This window comes from Chenopodium album, chromosome 2 (genome assembly GCF_948465745.1).
Source record: "Chenopodium album chromosome 2, dcCheAlbu1.1, whole genome shotgun sequence".
NCBI classification, from domain to species: domain Eukaryota; kingdom Viridiplantae; phylum Streptophyta; class Magnoliopsida; order Caryophyllales; family Amaranthaceae; genus Chenopodium; species Chenopodium album.
The window spans coordinates 78791761-78803321 of record NC_137835.1 but is presented as its reverse complement, the minus strand read 5'-3'; the positions used below and the strand labels follow the sequence as shown (position 1 = coordinate 78803321).

The following is an 11561-nucleotide window of genomic DNA, read 5'->3' as shown; positions in this document are numbered from 1 at the left end:
ACTGTGATTGGCTAAGATTATTTTTCCAATTTTCTTTTAAAAGAATTGATTTTTAATTACAAAAATACAATTAAAAAAAAATTATCTCTCCTACCCTCCCCTAACAGTCAGCCACCGCCCACAACACCACCAAAGCCTATCTTCCTTTGAACCTTACAACCCCCTAACCACCTCTGCAGCCCCTCCGATCCCCTTCCTCTCAGCCACCGCTCAACCATCTGCAACTCCAAAACCCCACCTCGTAACCATCGTAAAACCCACCCCACATCCACAAAACCTTCCTGCAGCCCCCCTCGAAACCATCCCCCAGCCACCCCCGAAACCATTACCACTCCCTTAAAACCCCCTCTCCCATTCCACACATCCTAAAACCGACCTTATATCCACCCCTTAACCACCCAACCTCCTTGAAACTGCCTTAAAACTACCCCAAAACAAACCCACTAACCAACCTAAACCCCCAATCGTTGAATCTCACACAAAAATGAATGGAGGTTGGAGTGCGATTCGCCAATATATGCAAGAGTTGGACTGGATTTTCGCTGTTGGCGTCAGGATTCGGGGTTGGGGTTGAGTTGGGTTCGCGATGGCGAAGGCTGGGGTTGAGTTCACTAACCGTGGAAGGATTGGGTTCATGGCAGGGGTGGTGATTTTTTTTTTATTATTATTATTATTAAAATCATTTCTTAAAAATAAGAAATAAATTGTATAAAAAAAAAAAAACCAACCTATCGCATTGCTATACGTGTCTCATCAACCTGTTCAATAGGTTATCAGTCGGTAGCATTCTATTTTTAGCAGATGGTTATCAAAGGTCGTGTTATTACAGGATAATCAAAAGGTGGTTTTATTTTGGGAAGACCGTCCAAAGGTGGTGTTATTTTTGACAAAAATACTACAAATAATCCATAAAATATTTCCAATCTTTATTTATAGTTAAGTTAAAGAATAATAACTAATTTGAAGCAATATGATTAAAGTGGCATAATTAAGGAAACAAATATTTCGTATTTTGAAAGGCTAATATTGTTTTTTTTTATTATGAAAATTAAATAAAATCGATAATATTTAGTTTGACGTCAATTATGAAATAAATACAAACATTTTAAAAAAATCAGATGTACAATAAAATATTGTGCACCTATTATAAAAGCTACCCTGTAATGAATGAAAGTTATTTATGCTTTATTGATAAAAGTTACCCAAAATAGTCTACAAGTTATCCTAAATTCAATTCAAGTAATCGGATGAATACAAAAGTTTTTGATAAAGATACAAAATAGTGTAAAAATTACTTTTATCGTTTGTTTTACTCCTTGACAAACACTGAATGCTGAGCTGAAATGTTGTCTTGGAAAAAAATACATAATCTTGAACATAAATTTAATTTTAATCGGCCTTTCATTTTCTATACAATATCTTTTACAATGACCTTTTGTTTTTTCTTGCATTAAAAAAAAAAAAAAAAAAAAAAATTGAACCAATAACCAATCTAAACAAGAGGAATAAAAGTTAAATTGAATTAGACATTTGACGGAAAAGAGATAGATATAAAATGTATTATAACTATTACTCATGTTTTAAATTGTAATATTCGTATTAACAATGCTATTAATTATGAATTTTTTTAGAAAAACTAACATTTTGATTTAATTTAAAAGTCGTGCATTGCTCATGTACTATACTAGATATATAACAATCATGTGCAATAATTTATGTTGTTTTATACATAATAATACTTTTAACTATAATAGTATGTGTATATAATATAATATTTTTTATAATATAAAAAAGTATATGTATATAATATAATATTTTATAACACGTGTCCTCCATTCCAAGTGTAGTACCAATCACCACTACACCAATTGGTTGTTGGTGTAGTGGTGATTGAGACTACACTTGGTAGGGAGGACCTGTGTGCTCCCCTGCAACAACAATCAGAAAGGGAGTGGAACCTAATAACCTAGAACTGATCCTCAAATCTGGATTAGCCCAAAGGGTGAACCGGATAGAACACCCAAAACTCAATGCATATATGACGGGAATTAACTTATCCTTTATCTATCTTATACAAAACTCCAAAGTCTATTTTTTTTTTCAAAATATGATAATAACATTTGTAAATTTTTGTTAATATGAAAGATATAAACCTATCAAACTGTATATATAGTTAAATTGTTTAATAACTTATATCGAATGCGTAGTTTTATTAAAATTATTTGCATGTAATCATTAAATGTGTTGGATGTTGTGTAGCTATGCAATGTCCAAAACTTTAGTTGAGCGACTTTGATTTAGTGATTGTACGGTGAAAAGATATTGACTTCGATCTTGAAACCTAATAGTCTAATAAATTCTAAATAGAAAAATTAAAACAAAAGGAAATGAAAATAGTAAATGGCTTTAAATATTGAAATAAACATAACCTTTTAAATCAATTTAGCGAATTCAAGAGACAATTTTAAGGCATTTAAAATTAAATGGGGGAAAATATACGTAAAAAGAACATTTTTAGATATATAACTGTCCATTCACTATTATAAGAGTTTTGTTAACCTTTTTATAATTAAGGTAGGGATAAATCTTAGTAATATATACTCCGTATATTTTATTTATATAAAATTATCAGTATCCATACCTATATACGAAGTATTTGTGTCGTATACTATATTTAATCAGTTGTTGGTTATATATATGACTATTATATAATATATAGGTTTTGGCACAATGCTTAACTTAGGAAAATATATGTTCTGGTAGGTCAAATATAAGGTTATTATTGTGTCTATAGATTTAATGAGTGCGACGGGTAAATAAAACATGTATATATTAGATTGATTGTAGCTACTGATGCGGATGGTATGATAAGAAAATTTTAGTTTTTTCTCAACGGGAGATATAAATAAATTAGTCCACTTCTTATATAGCTATGTGGAGTATTATTCAATTATTTTTCAATTAATAAAATAACATTATAAAAAATTAAAAGAAATTCAAATAACATAAAATACTATTCAAATAACGTTCCTTTAATTTTTTTTTATTGACCATTAGTACAAGTCCTTTAATAGTAAATGAATTATCTTTGTTTTTATTTTTATTTTTCCTACGAGTTTAATAATTTGATTTATAATCCGTGCATCGCACGGGCACTATGCTAGTAGGATATAAAAATACATACTATAAAACTATTACATTAAACTAACTTTATGATTTTTTACTTAAAAACAAGAATTATTTTTAAAAAGTAAGATAACTTAAGAGACCGGTTATTAAATATAACAGGTCTCTTTAATGAAATAATGAAAGCAGCGCAAAAAATTATTCTAATTCAATGGCTGACAAAAAGAGACCTGTTCTCTAGAGAAGGTCTCTAATGACGTGGTGGCAATAGCAGCAATAAAGAGACCACCTATCTGATATTTTAATAGGCGGTCTCTTTGATATTTAAAAAACTGACAGTGGACTAATCTCAAATAGAAGCAACAAAGAGACCGCCTATCTGTAATAGGCGGTCTCTTAGTTTTTTTTTTTTTTTTTTTTTTTTTTGTGTGTGTGCTGGTGAGTCACGTGACTCACTGTGCACCTTAATAGATCCGCCCCTGCATAATATTCGCTCATGATATTTTATTAAAATTTTGAGTCATGCATCTTTATTTTTATGTGCATTTTATCATATATGGTAGGTATAGAGTAATATTTAGTAGCAGATATATGAAATAATAAAAATTTGATACATCCTATATATATCAATGCAATTAAATAATTACTATTATTATATATTCATTCACTTAATTATAAAGTTGGCTGAACATTAATGTTATAAATTTAGTTTTGATCAAACTTATAAAATTATAATGATACGGGGCATCGCCCAGGCCAATAACTAGTTTTCTTTTTAATGGATCTTTGCAGTTTGATGCTTTCTAATGTATTTTTTTCCTTGTTATAATCAGGGTTTGTTAAGTTAATATGGGGAAATATGAAAGTTTGTTAAGCACATTTTATGGGTTTTAAAGTTGGAAAAATTGTCCGGAATAATCCCACCTTTGGGTCGTTCGCTGAAAATAATCCCACCTTTGGATTATTTTTTAATAATCCCACCTTTATACCCATTCCGCTATAAATGGTCTCATTTTACTTGGAACCGGTTGAGCAGGTAATTTTTTTTTTTTAAAAAAAAAGTAGAATTTACACGTGTCGCTCCTTGATTAGTCAAAACAATAAAAATAAAAAAGTAGTAAAAAAACCACCACCACCACCTAAGCCACCCCAATTCAGCCACCACCACCCAACCTAAACCCTAGAACCACTATCCCACCCACACTCGAAACCACCAAGCTGACCGGAATCCCACCCCATTAACCCAATCGGCAACCCCTTAACCCCATTAACCATTTAACCCAACCCCTCCTCTGTGGACGACGACGACGCGGCTGGAAACGGTGGGCGGGGGAGACGCGACGCTACCAGAATCTGGGGATGGGGAGGACGGCGCGCCGGAGCTGGGTTTAAGAGAGTTGGTGGGTTTTTCGCGGACGGAGCCTAGGTTTAAGGGTTGGGTTTTCATGGGGGTAAGAGTGAGGGAGAGGATTGGTGGTTCATAGGAGGGGGAGGGTAAGCCGGAGCCGCGTGAATGGGGTTGGCCGGTTGGGGGTTGGCTTGGTTTCGTGAGGATTCGAGGGTGGTTCATGTGGAGGTTCGTGAGGGAGGGAGGGGTTCGAGGGAGGGAGGGGTTCGATGGTGGTTCAGGGAAGGGGGTTCGACTGTGGTTCAGGGGAGGGATGGCAGGGGAGGCCGACGCGCCGGGATTGGTGGCAGGGGAGGCCGGCACGCCGGATTGGTGGCAGGGGAGGTGGTTTGGCTGGTGGGTGGTTTCTAAATTAATTAATTGTTTTTTTTGTTTTTTTTTAAATTTTATTTTTTGGACTAATTGGGTGCCAACACGTGGCTAGTAACTTGCTATAACAAGTTAACTAACCGGTTGGGACCAATAAAAAAGATCGGGGGGTAAAAGTGGGATTATTAAAAAATAATCCAAAGGTGGGATTATTTTCAGCGGACGGGCAAAAGGTTGGATTATTGCGGACAATTTTTCCTTTAAAGTTTGGGCACTTTTGGGGGGTTTGTGATTTTTGTGGTATTGTTTGGTTCATTAAGTTCGCCTGAATTTCCTTGTTGATTGTGCTTGTTACTTCGAAAATTTCTTAACATTTTGCTCCCCAAATAAATGTTTAAGGCCATATAAGGAAAAATAGAAAATGCTACACATACAACTCTAATTTGTCATGTTTTTATTGGCTAGAATAATGGGCCCAAGTTCCATTACATTCAATTTATATTTGACTTCTAATTTTCTTTCCTTTTTCTGATTATGTGTCAAATTTCTAATGGTGTTGTATATAGGGACTACATACAATGATTGTATGTGTTTCAGAAGTTTATACCACTCTATTTTCATACCTAGGAGAATTTCCAAGTATAGAAAAAAAATCCTATAAGGCTATAACTAGTTAAAACGATCTTATTGGTCTCATCTCCAAGACAATACAAGTTTATCTAACATTTTTGTAAATAAATCAACAAAACATTCCAATTACTCATTTTTATAAAAGTCAATATTTATGGGACCCATTTTTATATAAGTTGTTGACTTATTTACGAAGATGTCATGCTAAGTGAAATGTTTTGTTGATATTTTTACGAAAATGCCAAGATGAACCGGTTTCAATTTCATGTGTTTGGTTTGAACGATAAGTTCTGCCGTTGTATACTTTGTGTTTCCCTTTTCTAAGCTTTCTCTAACCTCTGCCTCACTCTCGGTATTGAACTTGTATTTCCACCTTTCATCAATTTAATTTCAGTTCATCTTGCTTCATTCATTCAATTACCCACTTTCTTTTATTGGTATAAACCTCACTATCTTAATTCCAGGTACATTCTAAATTTCTGATTCAATTTTGAATTTTCACCTGTTTGTTTATCATTTTTAAACTCGAAAACTCCATATTCTACGAAAATCAATTTATATAAGTTCAATTGAATGTCTAATCAAGAAGAAATAACTTCTGGGTATTGCTAATTGTGATTTCTATTGCTTTTTCTTGTTTGGATTTGTGCCCACCACCTGTTCGATGAAATGACAGTGGTTCTGTTTTGCCCTGTTTCATGGTATTGGTTTTGAATGGTTAAAAAGGGTGAAGCTTGAAATTTGGGATTAGGGAGATTTTCTTTGTAATGAGTAGACCCTTATTAGCAAAACATGTAGCAGCTGTTATAAAACATCAGAAAGATCCTTTGAAGGCGCTCGAAACGTTTAAATCAGTTAAAAATGAGGAGGGGTTCAAGCATAATTTGCTGACATATAAATGTATGATAGATAAGCTTGGTTCATATGGGAAATTTGAAGCTATGGAGGCTTTGCTTTCGGATATGAGAATGGATATTGATAATAGGATTGTGGAAGGAGTGTACATTGGGGCAATGAAGAATTATGGAAAGAAAGGGAAACTTCAACAGGCTGTTGATGTGTTTGAGAAGATGGATTTTTACGAATGTGAACCGTCAGTTATGTCGTATAATGCCATCATGAATATCTTGGTTGAACATGGTTACTTCAATCAAGCTCATAAAGTTTATTTGAGGTTAAGAGATAAAGGGATTTGTCCTGATGTTTACACCTATACTATCAGGATTAAGTATTTTTGTAGGACTGAGAAGTTTAATGCTGCTTTGAGGCTTCTTAAGAACATGCCTTCTCATGGGTGCGACGCCAATGCAGTTGCATATTGTACCCTCATTGGTGGTCTTTATGAACAAGAATATGGAGTTGAAGCGTCAAAGTTGTTTTGTCAGATGCTTAGCCTTGGACTTTGCCCTGATATTTTTACATTTAACAAGCTGATACATGTTCTCTGTAGGAAGGGTGATGTCCAAGAAAGTCTAAGGCTTTTAAGTAAGGTTTTCAAGCGGGGGACTTCACCAAATTTGTTTACTTTCAATATCTTTATTGAAGGCTTTTGTGAGAATAATTCAGTCAGTGAAGCTACTGGTTTACTGGATAACATCATGACTGAGGGTTTTACTCCAGATGTAGTGACATACAACTTACTGATACGTGGACTATGTAAAAATACGGGGGCTGTTGATGCTGAACGCTATCTGCATCAAATGATTAATAAAGGGTTTGATCCAGATTCTTTCACATACAACTCCATCATTGATGCTTACTGCAAACTAGACATGGTACAAAATGCAGAGATGGTACTCCATAATGCTAAATACAGAGGATTTGCACCTGATGAATACACATATTGCTCTTTAATTGATGGCTTATGTAAGAATGGTGATGTTGAGAGAGCCATGGTCATATTCAATGAGGCTGAGACGAAGGGATTGAAGGAAAAAGTTATTGTGTACAACACTTTGATCAAAGGCCTATCACAACAGGGTCTGATTCTTGAAGCATTACAGATGATAAATGATATGGCGAGAGCTGGTTGCTCCCCCAATATATGGACATATAATACAGTGATAAATGGCCTATGCAAAATGGGTTGCTTGTCTGATGCGAATAACCTGGTGGATGACGCTATTGCAAGAGGATGTTTACCTGACATTTTCACTTTTAATACTCTAATTGATGGGTACTGCAAACAGTTGAAGTTGGATACGGCGATTGAACTTGTAGATAAAATGTGGGATCATGGTGTTACTCCAGATGTTATTACATACAATACTCTGTTGGATGGGCTTTGCAAGGCTGCAAAATTTGAAGCTGTAATGGGAACTTTTGAAACAATGGTGGAAAAAGGGTGCATCCCTAACCGTATTACATACAATATACTTATAGACAGCTTCTGCAAGGCTCATAAGCTAGATGAAGCCTTAGCGTTGCTGTCGGAAATGAGGTGCAAGGGTCTGACACCAGATCTTGTAGTTCTTGGCACATTGATAAATGGTTATTGCAAGAAGGGTGATTTGGATGGAGCATACCAGCTTTTTAGAAAGATTTACCAGCAATATGGACTTTCACATACAACAGCAACATACAACATTGTGATCAATGCATTTGGTGAAAGACTGAATATGGACATGGCTCAGAGGCTTTTTCATGAGATGATTGAGAAGGGCTGCCCTCCAGACAGTTATACTTATCGTGCATTAGTAGATGGATTCTGCAAGGCAGGTAATGACGATGCTGGCTACAAATTCTTCCTGAAGAAGATTGAGAAGGGATTTACGCCATCACTCACAATATGTGGAAGGGTACTCAATTGTCTTTGCTTGAAACAAAAGATCCATGAAGCTGTTAAAATTATCCACATTATGGTGCATGAAGGTATTGTTCCAGATATTGTGGAGGGTATTTTCAGCTCTACTAAAAGGGAGATAGCAGCACCAAAGATTATTGTGGAGAACTTGCTAAAGAAGAGCTATATAACTTATTATACATATGAACTCCTATATGATGGTGTTAGAGACAAAAAGCTTTTGAGGAAAATTCTTCCATGAAGGTTTCTGAAGTGTCTTCCAGCAGGATTTTCGTGAGCATTTGATATTGTCATTTGATGATTGCACTAGGAACCTATGCACAATTTCCTTCATATGCTCCTGGAACACAAAAAACTATATCATGAACGAAGATGGGGGTAATGCTAACATTCGTTATCTAATTATATCTTCTTTAGCTGTGGTTGTCTTGCTTGTTTCTTCAAAATTCAGCAACCATAATTCACTGCCGTTTCCTTGTATGAAGGTCTTTTATTGGTTGATTTTTTTTCCTTGGAGAAGCTACCATGACATTAGCTATCATAAAAGGATCTCATTGTTGGATGGTAGCAGATGTTCAAATAGGTAAATATCAACTATGCCATTTGTGCATGAATTCCCTTCTAGAATTTTCATTCCAGTTTGATGAATATATTGGCTGTGTTGGACCTGGTTGCCATGATTTGGACCCTTAAAGTTGCTTCTGATTCCCATAGTTACTTATTAAGTAAGCTTGTAGCATTGTACACTGCTTAATTTTCTTCATTTGTTCAGCTGGATGGATACTAATATGGTTTAACTTCAGAACTTATGGTGTCTTCTTAAAAGAAAATGGTCAAGCTATTTGATAAGGGACATTTACTGATTATAATTTATTTCTCTTTCAAGTTGCATTGTCATATGAAATTATTAAGAGTAAAAAATATCATATATGAGTATAGAATACCTAATTACTTATTATAATTAGACCTGTTTTGGAATGCAGAGGCTATATGGAGGCTGGAAACTAATGCTGTATCAATCTGTTTGCTTCCGAGAATTACAATCTGTGTACATGAGGTAACTGCTACTCGATGATTTGAGCATAAGTGCATTAGAGTATTACTAAATAAGTTTGGAATAAGGAAAATCTGTGTTATAAGACTGTTTTGACTAATCACACAAGCCTATGAGTATGGACTGGAAGTTCTGTGGGGTGGTCATTTGGTACTATTATCTCAAACCATGGGTTTGTGGGTTGAATCCCATTATCATTGCATTTTGTTGTGGAAATAATTTTGTTGTATGGCCCTTAATGTTTAAGTCTCCCCTCCCTCACTCTCTCCCCTATTATCTCATTTATCTTGTTATCCCGACCTGAGATTTTTTTTTTTGTCAGATTCCTTGCTCAACTGTTCACCAGTCAATGTATATGACTGTTTGCCAGAACATGTTGAAACAAACAGGAGGAAAGCACAAGCTACTCATAGTTGAAGAGTGCTTGATCTCCATGGGTTAGATCATCAGGTTACTATGGCTAACCCAATTCTCTGCAGCAGCATGGATTAATAGCATAGCAGATTCAGACATTCAAATTTGGTTCCGCAGCCTAAGCAGATGCAGCAACCCATACAGGTATGCTAGCGGGAAAAGCTCATATCTATCTGCATGACGAGATGCATATAATTCTATCACTCTATGTTGTGTTAATTGTATGCTATCTATTGCTAGGGTATTAGATAAATTAGCTGAATACTGCTTACCACACTTCAGAAATAACTAGTACTTTGTAAAGTACTTGCTAAGAATTTAAAAAATTAGGGCAAAATTCAATCCTTGTAAAGCTATACTTGCTTAGTCAAAACAATTTTCTGAGTAGTGACTACTACATGTCTAAAAGATACTTTTATTACAAAATTTATTTGGAAAAATGATTACGTTATACACAGCCAAGCTCTTGATAGAAGGCTGTAGTGTCGAGACATATGAAGCTCTCTCGAAGAGTAAACTAAACCTGTCTCTTCAAACCGGAAAAGAATGCTAGTTTCCAATTGTATTTCACAACTAGATGTTTTGTGGATCAGAGGGAGTACTAGGCCAACAAAGGTCAGTAATAAAACATGCATAGAGTAAGCATCCGGGCAATCTGGCATGATGAGCTGCGGTAAAATCACATCAAATCAAGACATATTATTAGGTGACTGACTTTGAGGATGTAACCATTTTACAATGGCAACCCATTAAGCCATAATAATCATAGACATTAAGCTTAATCTTTCATTAAAAGCCAAAATTATAACATAGAACATACTTTTTGACCAAAACATCAAATTTGGATTTGAACATGGAAAACAACCTTAAGATTCAACTTTAATTGAGGTTTATTTTCTTTAAAAATTACTTAATTCCATGATATTTTTTTTCTTCTTTTTCTTAATTCCACACGTTGTCCACTGGATGACTTTGTTAGCTGGAACTTTAGAAGACTTCAAGATTTTCTTTTTCTACACATTTTATTTAAAAAAGAAAGACTTTACTTTTTTGAAAGTTGCCATACAACATCTTGCACCCTAAATTTCACTCAAGCTAGTGCATTTTCAAATGGCAGATGCTTTGCTTCGTCAAAGTTTGCTTTATACGGAGTAAGAGTTACTCCTATATTGTAACGAACATTCTATAATAAATGTATAATATATCATTATATACTACTCCGTATTAATGTAACATAGTAAAAGTAACATGCACTATTGCAAAAAATAGTGGCGTTAGGAGTTCCTCTAGTAAAGAGGGTCTCTTAATCCGTAAAAAAATAGACACTGTATAAATTTATGCATTCTAAAATCGAATTGGAAGGTATTTTTAGTTGTTTAAAAATTACACAAAGATACAAATACGGTTGCCGAGACATAAAGGGTGTACAATAGTCCAATGGTAGTTGTACTAGTATGGTACATACCAATTTTTCTCCAGCTCCATGTCGAGGGGAGCCTCCCATGCTTAACGGATACGCTGATGATTTTGGAATTTAAGATGCACCAAATTATTACAAGAGTGTATCATGGACCTATATTTGTGTCCATTTCCCACTAGTCCACATAACACAATTTAATAAATTATTTAAAAATAGTTAAAACTTGATACAAAGAATGCATTATTGGTATTTCACCTAAAAGTTTTACTGCACAACAATTTATGTGGGTTTGATCAATTGAAGTATAGTACCAATTTTGGACCACCCCATTTGAAAAGGGGTATCCAAAATCTTTTGTTGACATTGACAACCAATTATATTTTGACTATTTATGTTT

The 11561-nt window shown here is 34.6% G+C and overlaps 1 protein-coding gene across 1 annotated transcript; it reads left to right on the top strand.

Moving 5' to 3' along the window:
* The first annotated feature begins 5778 nt into the window (after positions 1-5778).
* LOC145588893 (uncharacterized) lies at positions 5779-10238 on the top strand. Its single transcript, XM_081645485.1, has 4 exons — positions 5779-8654; positions 8762-8859; positions 9260-9333; positions 9653-10238. The coding sequence occupies exon 1, from the start codon at positions 6241-6243 to the stop codon at positions 8515-8517; it is 2277 nt and encodes a 758-aa protein (XP_081501611.1). The 5' UTR covers positions 5779-6240; the 3' UTR covers positions 8518-8654; positions 8762-8859; positions 9260-9333; positions 9653-10238.
* Positions 10239-11561: the final 1323 nt, after the last annotated feature.